The 18,350-nt window shown below is 42.0% G+C and overlaps 2 protein-coding genes across 3 annotated transcripts in view; both read left to right on the top strand.

Annotated features, from left to right (window-relative positions):
* TIMM10B (translocase of inner mitochondrial membrane 10B) overlaps window positions 1-18,350 on the top strand; it is a 512,565-nt gene that overhangs the window by 102,009 nt on the left and 392,206 nt on the right. The window lies entirely within an intron of this gene.
* Window positions 1-18,350, top strand: part of RRM1 (ribonucleotide reductase catalytic subunit M1) — a 400,603-nt gene that overhangs the window by 142,785 nt on the left and 239,468 nt on the right. For both annotated transcript variants that reach the window (XM_078775295.1, XM_078775291.1), the window contains exons 9-11: window positions 600-741; window positions 14,163-14,246; window positions 15,269-15,430. In XM_078775295.1, coding sequence (XP_078631421.1) covers window positions 600-741; window positions 14,163-14,246; window positions 15,269-15,430 — 388 coding nt within the window. The remainder of the gene's footprint in view (window positions 1-599; window positions 742-14,162; window positions 14,247-15,268; window positions 15,431-18,350) is intronic.

Below are 18,350 nucleotides of genomic sequence, written 5' to 3'. Positions count from 1 at the left end.
CATTTGTCCTTGTCACACACCAAATTCTAATCAGATTGTTCTTGTCACCTACTCAACTCATCCACCAAGTTTTGTTATAATCCGGCCACAACTTTTTGAGATATTGTGCTATTATGGTGTATCGTTTTTGGCCCTATGTCTCAACTGTGAAGAATCGCTTACAAAATGAAAGGATCTGGATCTTCACCAAAATCTAATCATTTCGTCCTTGTCGCACACCCCCAACCTTTCCACCAAATTTCATCGAAATCCATCCATAACCTTTTGAGATATCCTGCTCATAGACAGAGAAACAAACGTGTGTGAATACACAGCCTTTGTCCACTCTCGGTGGTGGAGATAGTAACGTTTATTTTGCTACCTTGGTTTTGAGGAGTATTATCTTAAAAAAAAAAAAAACACTAATATATGAGACAAATAAATGCTCTAATTTGAATTGTAAGCCCTTGCAGAATACTTGTGCAACCTTTAATTGATTTTGGAAAAATCTTCCAAAAATTACAAAACATTTACATCGTTTCATTTTTTTCCATTATCGTACTTGTCATGCATACCAAATCAACTTTTATGGACTGTTCTTTCTGCCATCTCTTTCACAGCTGCTTTCTGTTGACCATGAAAGACGATAGCATTGAAGGAATTTATGATACACTGAAGCAATGTGCGCTCATTTCAAAGTCGGCAGGCGGAATAGGTCTTGCTGTGAGTTGCATCAGAGCTACGGGAAGCTACATTGCTGGGGTAAGATCATTTGTGACTTTCTTCACCTTTCGTCCTTCTACCACTTGTCTCTTTTCTAACCTTATTTTTCTTCTGGTCATTGACAGCAATTTTTTCCTGCATTGAACTGAACTTATCTGTTCAGTTGGAGATGAGGCAGGTGGCTACTATGTCATTGTTCATGGCACATTGGCACAATGCCATGTCCTAGCAATTGCAGGCTGTGTTCTTCCGGCCACAGTTGGTGTTGTCACACTCGAACACCACTTGTGTTAAAAAAAATTTATTTTTTTTAAAGTCCAGAAAAGTTGCACAGACAGAGTGGTTGCAGGGTTCATACATAAAGACAGAAGGAGAGTACAGGTGCTGACAGGATAAAGTAAATGGCCATAAGTTTGAAATGTAATACATGTCCGATGAGGTTAAATTTATTTACCCAACAGCAATCTGCATATGATTCTTTTTATTTTCCTATCGTGCGTCTGTTCCCCTTCTCACCCACCCTCCGCAACCACCCATATCTTTCAACCCATCACTCTTATTGGGAGGAAGCGTCGATTCCTTTGTGTTTGTTAGCTGTCATTTCTCTTTATTCATGATGCAGACCTAAACTTGGATTCCTGTATTGATATCATTATCGTAATTTATTAAATAGAGCTGTTTTTCATGACATGGTGCATTTTAAACAGCAGTTCTTGAGTTTTATATCTTTATTTTCATGCAGAATATAATGCAAAGGAATTTTCAATGATGCTAATTTTAATTTTGCTCTCCCCTTGAGCATGAAATATTCGCCAGATTTTAATGCCACAAATGTTCCCAATTTACTTCCTTGAAACCTCCCAAGTGCAAAAGTATTATCTTGGCACAATTACTTTCAAACTATTGAAGGTATATTTTCAGGTGTGATTTTGGAATGGCCTCTATTTGAGTTACTTCCCAAGCAAAGAACTGTACATTGCAAAAAGGGAAACTTTGTATCCCACCTCTGTCATAATATGAAAGTGTTATATCTTCTCCGTTCAATTCCGATCATTGCAGCACCTGCCACATTTTAATATCTCTTGAGAAAGCCAGCTTGTGTTCCTGGGGTGATCCCACTTGCTAATCTCAAAGCCACCAAAGTTGCAAGTCCTGATCGAGCCAGGCTCGGTCTTATTATCGCTTCAATGACCTGGCTCACCCCATAATGCTTCCTTTTGTATTTCTCGCTGAGCATTCTTTCTTCAATGTCTAAAGTGGCAAATGGATCGTCCATTTACAAAAGAAAGGAAAACTAATTTTCTTTAATTGTCTATAAGTATTCTCCAGCTCTGATTAAGGCTTTTGAATTTGTCATTTCACTCATATTTTCTGTTCTTCAACTTGCATTGAGAATAGCTGCATCGATCAATTTGCATTCTGCTTGTAACCTGTTTCTGAATAATGTATCGCATGATTGTCCCTTCAGTTCAACAGAAGTGCACACACGATCCAGGTCTTACATTGCTAAGTGTGTTGTTTAGCATTCTGCCAAAATGATGTACGAGTGAGCACTTCTTCAGAAGGAGGGCATATTATGTTTTGGAAAGCTGCAATCATTCAGCTCTATTGCCTGTTCATTTGACAATGCTTTGGGATATTTTTTTTTTATGAATTAGCAAATCGTGATCATCTCTGGCTTTGTCTTCATAACCAAAGGGAGTGGTGCCCCGATGGAATAGCGCAGGAATTTATAATTTGTCAGTGTGCGAGCGGACAACAGTCAACTCTTTATGCAAGGTTACTGGAGGATATTTGATTAACACAAGTGAATGCTCACAAACGAGATAAATGGCTGTATGCCCCCTCCAAAGGACAGCTTTATCTTTGATTCAACGCCCTGCTGATAACACACCAGTTGAATTTTAGTTTGCCGCAAGTGAGCATGTTTCCTCCGAGTGATCTTTCCAGCTCTTTGTTCGATTATATATTCCTCACTTTTATTTTAACCGAAACTTGGAATTTTGTTTCCTGCAAGCTTTTGCCTTGGTGCATTGTTCATCTCTGTCAAATATTTATTAATCTTCTTTGAAATCGGTGATGAGATATTCACACAACTGTAGAAACCTTTATTATTGGAGCTGTTTCTCATCTCGTGATGTTTATTGAGGCATTCTCCAATCCTTATTACCCTAGCCAGAGGAGAGGATATTGCATTTGAATCTTTGTTTGTTTGTCTGTCTGTTTGTTTGTTCGCACAGAATAAATATGATTTTCTCTGCAACCGTTGGTCCGATTGACAGGAAATTTTCACCATAGGTGTACCTCCACCTGTATAATTTTTTGATGATCATGACGTCAGAGGTCACGTGGTGCGCGCGTCATCCTGGAAAAAACAAAAAACATTGCACCTCTATCTCCGAAAGCACTGCATATAAAAAATTGAGACATGGCTCATTGTAAAGAACTCTCCATGGGGAATAACACATGTTAATGATGATGTCATAGGTGCCTCCATTATGACGTCATCATTCGACAAGTACAAAACTTCATCCGATCAAGATTAAATTTGTTGAGCGTCATCTCGGGATAAATTGGTGGAGGGAAAAAAAAAATGACGTCATCGGTCATGTGGTTTGGCTGCCATATTTGTTTTTATACAAAAGCCATAAAAACACGTCCTGGTGAGGGTCTGCAATCTCTGATTACTCTTTCTTGTTTTTAGTCATATTTGTAAGGTAATGTGTCTACTGAAGTTGGAAGCTACCTGAAGGCTCTCCTCTTTCACTGACTTCTACCACTTGGTTTTTATACTCAGGATACTATTCAAACATATTAGGTCTCTGTTATATTGGGGTTGACATTTATATAATGAGACAATTGAATCCTCCTCACTTATTTGCACAATGGGGTTTTTTAGAAGACTGATGGGGGAGAAATGGACCAACACGATCATCTGCTTGCCTGGTGGGGTGGAGAACTTTTCTTACGATGCCTTTGTTAATTTTTTTGTATTTTAATTTATTTTCTGAAAGTTGTAGAATTTGTTTTTCACTTTTAAGTTGTGGGTTAGGATGTGTAAATAAAGGTGGAAAAAGTCTGATTTAATGCATTTTAATTCCACGCTATAACGCAACAACAACAAACAAAACAAGTCATTTTAAGGCCATTTTCCCTGCTAGAGCATGGGTTAGCCTTGTGGGCCCCATGACAATCTTCTCCATTTTGCCCTATTTTCTGCATCTCCCCTTGCTTAACCCCCTTGCCCGCATTTCTTCTTCCACCACCTTTAGCCAAGTCTTTCTCGGTCTTCCCTGTCCTCCACTTCCTTCTACATTCATTTCCATCACTCTTCTCAACCAGTCACTTTCATCCTTCCTCAACACATGACCAAACCATCTCAACCTGTTTCTCTTCACAGCATCCATCACAGGCTCTATTCCCATCATCTTTCGCAATTCATCATTTGTCTTCCTCTCTCTCAACGATACTCCGCACATCCACCGCACCATTCACATTTCCACCCTTTCCAGCCTTCGTTGCTGCTCTACGTTCATTACCCATGTCTCGCTCCCATAAATCATAACACTTCTCACACATGCAGCATACACCTTTCCCTTCAGCTTCAACGACACTCCCCTCCTCATCAGCACGCCACTCAGTTCCCGGAACTTCTTCCAGGCACATCTCACTTTAGCAACCGTTGCCGAGTCTGATCCACCTTCTCCATTCAGCATGTCTCCTAGGCAGCAAAATGTTTTCACACCTTCCAGCTTCACGCCGTCTCCAAGATCCAACTCAACATTTCCTCCATCTGCAGCTCCCTCTGTGCACACCTTACATTTGAATGTAGCTGCCACACTGGTTAATGACCCTCTCAGACCACTACATTTTTGATGAACCCACTCAGTGCACATTGTACATTGAATGGAGTTCACTCAGACACCCTTCCTGCACACAGCACACGGCCACTTCCCAGTTCTTTCCACCTCACCACATGTTTTACCACTTGCCATCACCTTCGTTTTTCCAATAATCACCTTCAGACCTTTTGTCTCCATACATTCCTTCCACTTGTTCATCTTCTCCTTCAGTCCATTCATACTCTCCACAATCAACACCAGATCATCTGCATACAACAACTCCCATGGTAAACCCTCCTTTACATTCCGAGCCAGCACCTCCATCACAGCTACAAATAGTAGTGGACTTAGTACCGACCCCTGATGCATTCCCACCTTCATCTCAAACTCACCACTGTTCCCGTCCTTCGTCCTTACAGCTGTCCACGCTCTCTCGTACATTGCCATCCCTACTCTGATCAACCATTCCTCCACTCCTAACTCCTCAATGCCCATGTCACTACTTCGCGTGGACCCCTATCGAATGCTTTCTCCAGATCAACAAACCAGATCAAAGAAACAACTTCTTCCTCTTCTCCATGTACTTCTCCTGCAACTGCCTTACAATAAAAAGCGTGTTTGTCGTTCCTCTTCCTGGCATAAATCCAAACTCCATTTCATCGATCTTCACTTTCTTCCTTATCCTCCTCTCCAACACCCTTTCCAATACCTTCATTCCATGCTCCAATAACTTTATCGCTCGATACGAGCCACAGTCCAGATGGTCACCTTTCCCCTTGTATAGAGGGACGAGGGTACTCAGTTCCCAAGCCACTGGAATGCGGCCTTCTTTCACCACCAGATTACAGATCTCTGTCATTCTCTTCACACCCCAACTTCCCGCTGCTTTCAACATATCTCCCACAACTCACGTCGGCCCTCCCGCTTTTCTACTGTTCATTGCTTTTATCGCTTCCTCAACTTCCTTCTCAGTTATCTTGTCTGCCGGTCCTAAAACTGGTGGTGAAAACTGCTATAAGGCAACAAACGGTGAAAAATTTGAAAGGGGGTGGTGTGTGTGTGTGTGTGTGTGTGTGTGTGTGTGTGTGTGTGTGTGTGTGTGCGTGCGTGCGTGTATATGTGTGTGTGCGTGCGTGTATATGTGTGTGTGTGTGTGTGTGTGTGTGTGTGTGTGTGTGTGTGTGTGTGTGTGTGTGTGTGTGTGTGTGTGTGTGTGTGTGTGTGTGTGTGTGTGTGTGTGTGTTTTTGATTCAAAAATACGTTTTCTAAGTGATACATACAGCATTTCATCAAAGAAATGTTTTTAAAATTCCAACCTAGTCCTGGAAAGATGGGTTGTAATATTATAATGATGAATGCAATAATGAAACTCTGTCTTGCTGAATTTTTTTATTCTTTCTTGTTTGGATTTTGACCTTTCTCCACCCTTGTATCTCATTTCTATTCTTGCTGCAGAATGGCAGAAGCAGTGCATTTTCCAGCAATGTATCACCTTTAACATGGCTGGTTATTTCCATTATCTGAAGTATGGCATTGCAACCTCGTCACAATACATGACTTTGTGTAGGTTGTCCTTTGGACAGAATCTTTGAACTAACTTTAATGAACCAACTTGTTTTTCCTGCACCATGGAGCAATGCGCGTAAGCTATTATGTGCGGGTAAGTTGTCATGGATTTTAAGCAAAATGTCACCGTTAGCACAGCATGAGCCCTTGCACGGGTTTATGATCATTCTTACAAAAATAATCTTCATTATTGTCCGTTTCTCTCACAACCCTCATAGTTATCCTCCTACCACGGGTGACCTACACCTTTATTTTTCAACTGCCCCCTCTCCTTCCCCCTCCCCACTCTGCCCACACACAACTACTTCACCAGAAACTTTCCCCTCCCCATTATATTATGCTTTAATGTGCTCCTGTTTTTCGTGTGCTTCATCATTACTCTTTCTGACCCGTGCTCTGCTGCCCCCCACCCCTCCCCCCATCCCACATTTCTCACTTGCACATTACCCCCTACTTGTTTGTACGAACACCCTCTTCGTTTTTCTTCAACCTCCTTTTATTTTAAACCTCATTACTGTTCGACGTTCCTCATTTTTGTTTTTTTGTTTTTCCTTCTGCCTGTTGAATTTGTCTCCAAGTCCATTATATTCCATAATCCTTTTGTATAAAAACCTTGGTTTGTGAGAGAACACGAGAATAGCTCACTACCTTTTCATGTCATTTTCTACACCAACTTTTGCCAAAAGGAAATATAGTACAAGTAACTGAAACATGGGAGAAGGATGCTTGACCCATCATCATTAATAATAATGCATTTATTTTATATAGCGCTTTTCAGGAAGCCCAAAGACGCTTTGACAGAGTGCAAAACATAATGCATAGCAAAACATAAAAACAATTGCAAAAAAGAAGAATCAATTGGGAAATATTCAAAGCACAAAGGAGGGAGAAGGAGAGGAGATAGTCAGGGGTTAGATGCTGTGGGTTAAATGTTGAATGCAGTGTTGAACAGGTGGGTCTTGAGTGATGTTTTGAATGTGGTGAGTGAGGAGGAGTCTCTGATGGTGTGAGGTAGCGAGTTCCAGAGGGTGGGAGCAGCTATGGAGAAGGCCCTGTCCCCCCAGGATCTAAATTTGGTCCGGATGGGGGGGGGGGGGGGGGGTCAGGAGGTTGGTACCAGCAGAGCGGAGGTTGTGGGTTGGAGTGTGTCTGGAGAGGAGGTCAGCCAGGTAGGATGGGGCCAGGTTATGGAAGGCTTTGTAGGTCAAGAGGAGGATTTTGTACTGGATTCTCTGGGAGATGGGGAGCCAGTGAAGCTTGTAAAGGACGGGGGTGATGTGGTCACGGGTCCGGGAATGGGTGAGTAGACGGGCAGCGGAGTTCTGAATGTATTGGAGTTTATTGGTGATTGTTGAGGGTGAACCATAAAGGAGGCTATTGCAGTAGTCCAGACGGGAAGTGATGAAGGCGTGGATGAGGGTTTCTGCAGCCACGGAGGAGAGGGATGGACGGAGACGGGCGATGTTTTTCAGGTGAAAGAAGGCTGTCTTTGTGATCTGTTTAGTGTATTTGTCGAAGGAGAGGGTTTGGTCAAAGATGATGCCAAGATTCCGGATGTGAGGGGAGGTGGATACTGGGAAACCGTCGATGTTGAGGGCAAAGTTATGGGTGGACTTGGTGAGCGTTTTTGGGCCAATGATGATTATTTCAGATTTATCACAGTTAAGTTTGAGGAAGTTGATTTGAAGACAGGATTTTATTTCAGTGATGCAGTTTGTCAGGATAGAGTGGGTGGCGGTGGAGATGGACTTGGTGGAGATGAAAAGCTGGATGTCATCGGCGAAGCAGTGCAATTGGAGACCATGACGGCGGATTAAGTGACCGAGGGGGGACAGGTAAAGGATGAAGAGGAGGGGGCCAAGAACTGAACCTTGGGGGACACCTTGGGGGAGGGGAGCAGTGGGGGATTTGCAGTTATTGATGGAGATGAACTGACGTCTGTCAGAGAGGTATGATTTAATCCAAGAGAGGGCAGTGCCGGTAATGTTAAAGGTGGTTTCAAGTCGGGTGAGGAGGATGGTGTGATCGATGGTGTCAAAGGCGGCGCTGAGGTCGAGGAGGATGAGAATGTTGAGGTTGCCAGCGTCAGAGGAGAGGAGAAGGTCGTTGGTGATTTTGAGGAGAGCAGTTTCAGTACTGTGGTAGGAGCGGAATCCGGATTGGAATGTTTCATACAGGTTATTGGCAGAGAGGTGATGTTTGAGTTGAGTGGCTACAGCGCGTTCCAAAACCTTTGACAGAAAGGGTAGGTTGGAGATGGGTCTGAAGTTATTTAGGGTGTCAGGGTTTAGTCCAGGTTTTTTCAGAATGGGGGTAACAGCAGCAATTTTGAGGGATGGTGGGACGATGCCTGTAGACAGGGAGGAGTTTATTGTTGCAATGATAAGTGGAGAGAGAGCAGGAAGGGAGGCCTTGACAAAGCTGGAGGGGATGGGGTCAAGAGTGCAGGTGGCAGTTTTCATTCCGATGAGGAGTTCAGATAGGTCAGTAGGGGAGACTGGGGAGAATTGAGACAGGGGATGGCAGGATAAGGGGGGGCAGGTGGTTTGAGGGGGAGCAGGTGCGGCGGTGGTCAAGCTGTTGTAGATGTTTTCAATTTTGCGTTGGAAGAATGAAAGGAAGGAGATGCAGTTGTCTATTGTGAATGACTGGGTGGTGGTGTTCAGGGGGCTGAGGAGTTTGTTTATTGTAGAGAAGAGTGCTTTTGGGTTTCCGGAGCCAGAGTGGATAATTTGAGAGTAGTAGGCGAAGCGGGCGCGGGAGAGGGCATCTTTATAGTGTTGTATGTGGTCCTTGTAGGCCTGGGAGTGAACTGTGAGACCTGTTTAATTTATTCATTGTAATTTATTTATCATTTGTAATTGCATTTTTTTTACATTTGTAATATCATTTGTATCCTGTAATTTATCATTGTGCCATATCCATGCCTGATTAACTTGATCTCGTAATGCACTTCTCTTTTGTATGATATTTCTATTTTGTAAGTCCCATTTTCATTATTAGGTTAACATTTTTTCCAGCAATTTGCTTGTGCTGTATTTTAACTTCTTACAGAAACTTTTGCCAATGGTAATGATCGCACATTGGCTTGGTTTTTTCAAATGACACCATTACATCTTTAACTCTCACATCTGAAATTCAGATTGGATGGACTATGTCTCAATGTCTCATCTCCCACTCCTCTACCACCAAAGTTTTGAGATGCAATGCCAACATGGCACATTTGGTCTCCAGTGGAATAGATTTGGATCAGAAAACCTAGATGACATTGCTGTGAACTGTGGTTTTGTGCTGTCCCTAAGCCTTGGCTAGCTGGTGTGGTGGTATGAGTGATTCTGGGGTGGTTTTAGGTCGATGGAAAATTTCTACTGGTGGTCATTAATACACACGCCCCTCCGTATTCACGAGGGTTACGTTCCTGTAAAACATTGCCGATGCAGAATTTGTGAATACAGATACCTTGTTTAATGGGAGACAGGGTGTTAGGTTCCTGGGTCAGACTGAACATGTAGAGGGAAATGGTAAATGTTTAAGAACAAGGATTAAAATAAATACACTAGACAGATTCTCAAAATGCAAAGCCCGTCCGCGTCCACTTTATACTAGAACTAAATTTGACGAAAACGGCAAAAAAAACGGGGGTATGGGAGCTCACAAACTCGTGCAAGTGAATCTACACATTTACCTATTTGCGAACACGCAAAACTCACAAGTGTGGAATCTGTATACATTTATCAATTCGCGAAACTTACAAAACTCGCAAATGTGGAATCTGTATACATTTACCATTTCGCGAAACTTACAAAACTCGCAAATGTGGAATCTGTATACATTTACCATTTCGCGAAACTTAGAAAACTCACAAATGTGGAATCTGTATACATTTACCAATTCGCAAAACTTACAAAACTCACAAATGTGGAACTGTATACATTTACCATTTCGCGAAACTCACAAAACTCGCCAATGTGGGATCAGTATACATTTACCATTTCGCGAAACTTACAAAACTCGCAAATGTGGAATCTCTACACATTTACCAATTCGCGAAACTTACAAAACTCGCAAATGTGGAATCTGTATACATTTACCAATTCGCGAAACTTACAAAACCCGCAAATGTGGAATCTGTATACATTTACCATTTTGCGAAACTTACAAAACTAGCCAATGTGGAATTTGTATGCATTTACCATTTCGTGAAACTTACAAAACTAGCCAATGTGGAATCTGTATACATTTATCCATTTGTGAACAAACAGAACTCGCCAATGTGGAATCGGTATACATTTACCAATTCGCGAAACTTACAAAACTAGCCAATGTGGAATTGGTATACATTTACCATTTCGCGAAACTTACAAAACTAGCCAATGTGGAATCTGTATACATTTATCAATTCGTGAACAAACAGAACTCGCCAATGTGGAATCAGTATACATTTACCAATTAGCGAAACTTACAAAACTTTGCCAATGTGGAATTGGTATACATTTACCATTTCGCGAAACTTACAAAACTAGCCAATGTGGAATTGGTATACATTTACCATTTCGTGAAACTTACAAAACTAGCCAATGTGGAATCTGTATACATTTATCAATTTGTGAACAAACAGAACTCGCCAATGTGGAATCAGTATACATTTACCAATTAGCAAAACTTACAAAACTAGCCAATGTGGAATTGGTATACATTTACCAATTCGCGAAACTTACAAAACTAGCCAATGTGGAATTGGTATACATTTACCATTTCGCAAAACTTACAAAACTAGCCAATGTGGAATTGGTATACATTTACCATTTCACGAAACTTACAAAACTAGCCAATGTGGAATCTGTATACATTTATCAATTTGTGAACAAACAGAACTCGCCAATGTGGAATCAGTATACATTTACCAATTCGCGAAACTTACAAAACTAGCCAATGTGGAATTGGTATACATTTACCATTTCGCGAAACTTACAAAACTAGCCAATGTGGAATCTGTAAACATTTATCAATTCGTGAACAAACAGAACTCGCCAATGTGGAATCAGTATACATTTACCAATTAGCGAAACTTACAAAACTCGCAAATGTGGAATCTGTATACATTTACCTTCATTTTGACGTCATAATTTGCCGAGTCCAACACTTGATCTGATCAGTATGGAAAAAAAATATTTTCCCTGAGACTGTTAGTCCAATGGACACAATTTTGACCATCGGAGTGCCTGATCCTATGTAAATTTTTTATGATAATTCTGACGTCATAGGTCACGTGGTACAGGTGCCATCTTGGGGAAAAAAAAAAAAACGTTGCACCTCTATATCTCCGAAACCGCTCAATGGAAAAATTGAAACGTGGCTCATTGTCAAGTACTCCCCATGGGGAATAAGATATATTAATGATGATGTCATCGGTCCCTTAATTATGACGTCATAATTCGACTAATGCAACGCTTGATCCGATCAGTATGAATTTTTTTTTTCTCTGCAACTGTTGGTCTGATGGACACTACATTTTAACCATAGGAGCGCCTTCTCCTTTAGAATATTTTAATGATAATTATGACTTCATAGGTCATATGGTACAGGTGCCATCTTAGAAAAACCGAAAAACGTTGCACCTCTATATCTCTGAAACTGCTCCAAAGAAAAAATTGAAACATGGCTCATTGCAAAGAACTCCGCATGGGGAATAAGTTTTTTTTAACGATGACGTCATTGTTGCTTTAATCATGGCGTCATAATTCGACAGGGATAACACTTATAGTGAGTTGTACGCTTGTAGCGTCTATCTCTGAACTTGGTCTGATCAGTTTGAAATTTCTTGAGCGTGATCTACTCAACAATTATATTAGATAATATAAATTTTTGATGTTATCACTCACATGGTCTGGCAGTCATATTGAATCAAAGAAAAAAAACCCCTTCAAAATCAGAAGAGTTGGTTCACACCAAGTTGACTGCGCACGGTAAGTATTCTATGAATACCATCTAGTTTGCAAGTGACGTTTTGTGCGGCTTTATTCTTCTTCTTCAATGTTCACCAATTTGCCATCTGCTCTGATGGCTTGTCACAGCCATGCTGTCAAGTTGATGAGTCTGGTGCCAGAGGCACATCCATATTTCCCCTGCAGTAATTTTTTTTCTCTTCTCAGCTGGTTTTTGTTTTCAAGTTTTATTTGCCTTTGCATACCAGAATATTTGATCTAATACCTCTTTAGCTTGGCCTTGCATCCTCAGGCAGTGTTTGACCATTGTGAGGAATGTTAACTAAAACTCATTTACCATTGAATATTTCTCCAATATGTGATTGTGTGAACCTTTAAAAAGTATTTCTACATGGTACACTGCTCTGGTTAGTATCCTTTATTGCTAGTTATGTCAATTTATAATAGATTTTAAATTTTGTGGTTTTTTTTTATTTTGTAATTTTTAAGCAAATTGTCACAACCCTGTGCTTGATGAACTCTGCTTTCGCTATGTTGAGCCAACAACCGACTGCACTGTCTTAGCCTCTAATTTGCTGACTGTACAGAGCTTTCTGCTTTTTCTGGGGAGGCCATCGGCAAGATTTGATGCCTTGATGTTGGCCTTGTCAGCATTGTTTGGTGAAGTTCTGAACTGGTTGTGTGTGTGTGTGTGTGTGTGTGTGTGTGTGTGTGTGTGTGTGTGTGTGTGTGTGTGTGTGTGTGTGTGTGTGTGTGTGTGTGTACGGGTTAAGGTGTGTGTGTGTGTGTGTGCTTACGGGTTAAGGTTCTTGCTTTAGGTGGAGGAACTATGTTTGAGGTTTAAAATTTAAATAAAGTTGAATATGGGATGTTGTAAAATTAACATCATTTACAACAATCCTTTAAATTATTTAAGTTTAGGAACAACCGATACTGTACAATTAATTAAGTGTGTGTGTGTGTGTGCGTGCTGTAATGGCTGCATGCTGTAATTGTTGACTCGTCATCATGAATAATTAATAAATCTTTGTGTTTTTGATGATGCGCTGTCTTTTAAGTTTTAGCTGCTGGAAGAAAAACCTTTGTTTGTTTGTTTGTTTTCATGAATATGAACTGTAATGGTTTTGCAAGCTGTCATACAACAATGCTGTTGTGAAGGTCAATTTAAAATTAAGAAAAAAAAACAAATAAAAAGGCATCCAGTCTTCATATTAATAAATTTTTTAAATCTGTGTGACCATTTCATGTCAATCCTTTGAAATGTGGCAGATAAAAAGCTGTACATTATAATGCTTGTGCAATCGGTTATTGATAACGGGTTGTGCTGGTAGCCAGTGGTCTTCCCTGTGGGCACCAGCTGACCATGAGCAGCCTCGAGAGTTTGTGACAGTGGTGAAGGGAAGTACATCAGAAGGCTATGGGGAACAAGCGGATGATGGATGCATTGTCCTTCACACTTTCTCATTGAACTGCCGATAGATAATCCCTTGGGATGCAATCGAGGATGGGTCAAGGAGATGCGACATTAGGAAAGTCGAGTAGAGGGTTGGTCTGGCATAAGAGGAAGCAGAGTGGTGGCAGGAGGAGGAGGCTGGAAGGGGTTGTGGAGTGGGTGGGTGAGTGCAAGTTGCTGAAGGTGAGTTTGTAATTGAGTTTGTGCCTCATGGGAAGAGCAAAAACCTACTTTGCCCTTGGGCTGAGAGTTGTGGATTTGCTACATTGTCCCTTCAAACAATTTGACCCCTCTTCCTCTCAAGAGGGCAGTCTCACCATAAAATCCCAATATGTTACTCTCGGAGATATGTCATTAAGGTCATGCCGGTGTCGGTGATTTTGGAGATTGAAATGTTTTTCTGGCACATTTCAAATATCAAATACTTGTCATATTTTTACTGCTGTCATGTAGCTTTTGCATGAGTTCTTCCTTTTCGTTGAGACTTTTTCAACACTGATTTTGGACACTTGGCCCTCGAGTTAATTCTGTCATGCACTCGTTAAAGTTGCAGTTATTGTTTGTCAAATCGTGTGCATTGCTAATCATTTGGCAAAATGCCCTTATTTGAACACTTTATTGACCCAGAAACTTTCTGCACCCCCTTGCTCTTAGACCAATGGCAACTCGAATGGCCTGATGCCTATGCTGCGTGTGTACAACAACACCGCCCGCTACGTCGACCAAGGAGGTAACAAGGTAAGCCTGGCTCTCCATCGGTCTCTGAACTCCGCAACCAACAACATGCATGATAACGTCAGAGTTAAGAACAGACAGACCATTCTTTCCAAAGATTCCAATTTAGCTTGTACTTAAATAGTATTTTTGACCTTCATCTTTCTCTTATCACAAGCAGGCAGTTTTCTCCATGTTGAGGGACACTAAATTGTAATATATTGAATACAGTGCGGGCCATTGTTTCTTTGTACTTTGGCAAAGTTCTCAATTCTCCAGATTTTTGCCTCTAGAATGGGTATGTTTGAATGAACCCTTTTAGTTTACAATTTCGATATGAAGTTGAAATTTGTGGAAGAGCAAGGTTTGTATTATAAATAAGAGTGTTCTTCACTGGGGTGAGATGGGCATGTAAAAATGCATGTATGCCATCACCTTGGACATCGCAGATTTTTTCCCTGCTCTTTATGGAATCCTTTATTGTGCCATACTCTTTCATCAAGTAAATATAAAAGCAGCATCAGACTGCATTAGAGATGCGTTTCCTTTTGGCTTGCTTTCCTCGTGGCCAAAGATGTGCTGGTGCAATTTCTGGCAGGTGTGCATAGATCCCGGTCGGGAGAGAGGTCGTTTTATGGAGTCTGGCGCCAGGCTGCTGCGTTGCATTCATTCCATTAGTGCTAACAGCCCCGATGGTTTCCCCACGAGCAGTTGTCCTGCTTTATGTGTGCCTGCTTTTGCATTGCTTGCAGACATGCATGTTAACGCTCGATTTGATTCGGTTGTTTAGAATTTCAGGTTAGCCTTAGTAATGAAGTTTCTGAGCTTGCTGATTTCCTCAAGTTTTTATTCTTATTTCAGGAAGGTGAAGGGGAATGGGCTTGAGATTTTGAATGGCAATCTTACAATTGTCTGCTCCAGGAGGAAGTGGGGTGGGACAGTTTGTGGACATGGAAGATGTGCAGTATCATATGCCCTGTATGTGCTTCGTTGGTCTTTCTAAATATCCAATATTTTTTGCTCCATTGTTACCTATTCTTTCTTAGCGCCCAGGGGCATTTGCCATCTACCTGGAACCATGGCATTTTGATGTATTTGACTTTCTCGATCTGAAAAAAAACCACGGCAAGGATGAGCAGCGAGCACGTGACCTTTTCTATGCACTGTGGATCCCCGACCTCTTCATGAAGAGGGTGGAAAGTAATGAGGTATGGCCAGATGGCTTTTTGCAAGAAAGCTTATCATCAAGGCACAAATGTTTGCTCATCATGGTAGTATTGCACATCCATCATGCATCTGCTCGCCATCAAAGCATTCCACCTATGGTTATATGTAGTGAGGTCAACTCGTGCCGAGCCGCTGTTCTGCTCTGTCCACAACACTCTCCCATCGTCCTCTATCACCAACCATCTCTCTCCTCTCCATCAACTTCACCTTTCTGACATCCCTCTTCATACAATCCGCCCATCTGAACGATGATTTATCCCTTATTTTTCTACCTCGGTCTTTCAACGCATCTGCTTTCTTTGTGGGTTATGTTCCTCCATCCGCACCACGTGCCCTGCCCACTTCGACCACCTCTTTACAATTTTCCCGTCAAGCTCAGATGTACGCCGATCTCCTCACTAGTTCATCCCTCCTCCTTCTATCCACCACATAAGACACTCTCAGTCCTCCTGACCCAGTTGTTCTCACATACCTACAACCTCTGCTGTTGTTGCTCTGTCAGTGCCAGTCTCCAGACAATATATTGTTGCCTGCATTGCACACGACCTCAGGACTTTCCCATTCAATTCCCCCTCTCCTGTCCACCATCAAACTCTCCACTTTCCTCCATGCATTCTTACTCACTCATATCCTCCAAACTACCATCTCTGGTCACCGTTCCACCTATATACACAAATATATTTCCCTCTCATCTACTTTCTCTGCTATCGATCCCCAACACGTGGCTTTAAAAATGGAATGGGTGGCTTGAGAGCCATCTACAAATTGTGTATGCAAAAGTTGTGGAGGGTTGGGGAGAGGTGCTTCCTCTCTCTTCCTCTCTCTCTTCCTCTCTCTCTTCCTCTCTCTCTTCCTCTCTCTCTTCCTCTCTCTCTTCCTCTCTCTCTTCCTCTCTCTCTTCCTCTCTCTCTTCCTCTCTCTCTTCCTCTCTCTCTTCCTCCCTCTCTTCCTCTCTCTCTTCCTCTCTCTCTTCCTCTCTCTCTTCCTCTCTCTTTATTGGATTCCTTGACCCAGAAAACATATGATTAGCATATTTAATTAAGTTTCCAGGTTGACTCAAAGCCGAGATCGCGCAAAATATGTATTTTATGGCGGCCATTTTGAAAATCCAAAATCTGTGTGTGTAAATGCCAACATTGATTTTCGGATTCTCCATGCTCTGATGATTCCAAAAATGTATAGGTTTGCTAATCTCCCAAAATTTTGAACGAAATTATATTTGTTAACATAGTGAACCTGACTACAAGCTCAAAGAACAGGACCGCAGAGTGCTGAAGCACGTAGCGCATAAAAATTGCCTGTCTTCGGTTGCAACACTCATTATCGAGTTCCAAACTGCCTCTGGAAGCAATGTCAGCACAACAACTGTTCACCGGGAGCTTCATGAAGTGGGTTTCCATGGCCGAGCAGCCGCACACAAACCTAAGATCACCATGGCAATGTCGAGCGGCTGGAGTGGTGTAAAGCTTGCTGTCATTGGACTCTGGAGCAGTGGAAACCTGTTCTCTGGAGTGATGAATCATGCTTCACCATCTGGCAGTCCGACCGACGGAGCTGGGTTTGGCGGATGCCAGGAGAACAATACCTGCCCAAATGAATAGTGCCAACTGTAAAGTTTGGTGGAGGAGGAATAATGGTCTGGGGCTGTTGTGCATGATTTGGGCTAGGCCCCTTAGTTCCAGTGAAGGGAAATCTTCACGCTACAGCATACAATGACATTCTCGACGATTGTGTGCTGCCAACCTTGTGGGAACAGTTTGGGAAAGCCCTTTCCTATTTCAGCTTGACAATGCCCCAGTGCACAAAGGGAAGTCCATACCAAAATGGTTTGTCGAGATCGGTGTGGAAGAACTTGACTGGCCTGCACAGAGCCCTGACCTCAACCCCATCGAATACCTTTGGGATGAATTGTAATGCCGACTGCAAGCCAGGCCTAATCGCCCAACATCAGTGCCCGACCTCTCCAATGCTCTTGTGGCTGAATGGAAGCAAATCCTCGCAACAATGTTCCAACATCTAGTGGAAAGCCTTCCCAGAAGAGTGGAGACTGTTATAGCAGCAAAAGGGTGGGGGGGGGGGGGGGGGGACTAACTATATTGATGCCCATGATTTTGGAATGAGATGTTCGACGAGCACATGTGGGTGTGATGTTCGGGTGTCCACATACTTTTGGCCATGTGTTGTATATCACTATCTCTCTCTCTATCTGTCCTCATCAGATGGCCAGACCAGTTTAACCTCTTGTCGGCTTCTTTATTCGATGTTTCCACAATCATCACTGACCCTCTGATATACTGCTTCCTAATCTTGTCCTTTTCTTGTAACAACGCATACATCGCAGCATCCGCATCTCATTTGCATCATTAAGTGCTATTATAGCCAATCAAAAAGTGAACTTCAAACCATATAAGGTTTCATTTCAAATGTAATTTGCGGGTGGAAGGTGCATGTCTCTGGGTGGAATTTTAGACAAAGTCTCCGCAGGTTAGAATATGACGCCCTTTATAGTCCTTGACTCGAATACTTGTGTATCGGTACACTTTTAGAAACTTGTATTTCTGTGATCTCTGACTATCAGTACACTTAGGTTTATTACAAGGACAGTTCGTGGACACTGAACTTGTCAACATTGTGCATGGGATTTGAACCAATGATCCCACCTTTGAGCTATTCGTTCAGAGGGGAATGCTAGAAATCCAAGGTTTGTACAAGTGACTGAACAATATAGTTTATGATCGAAAATTCCAAAAAGGCTTGTGTTCATGGTGTGCAGCATCTTGAATTTTGTACTACATCCATGTCCATTTGGTTTAGCATTAGATGATTGAAAATGTTATTCATTTTTCAATATTGCCAGCACACAAGATTTTAGATGCGTGGTAGCAGGTAAATAGTACCCAT

The sequence above is a fragment of the Myxine glutinosa genome, chromosome 1 (genome assembly GCF_964187855.1).
Source record: "Myxine glutinosa chromosome 1, kmMyxGlut1.1, whole genome shotgun sequence".
Taxonomy (NCBI): Eukaryota; Metazoa; Chordata; class Myxini; order Myxiniformes; family Myxinidae; genus Myxine; species Myxine glutinosa.
The sequence above is the reverse complement of the archived record's forward strand: the minus strand, read 5'-3'. Positions and strand labels throughout refer to the sequence as shown.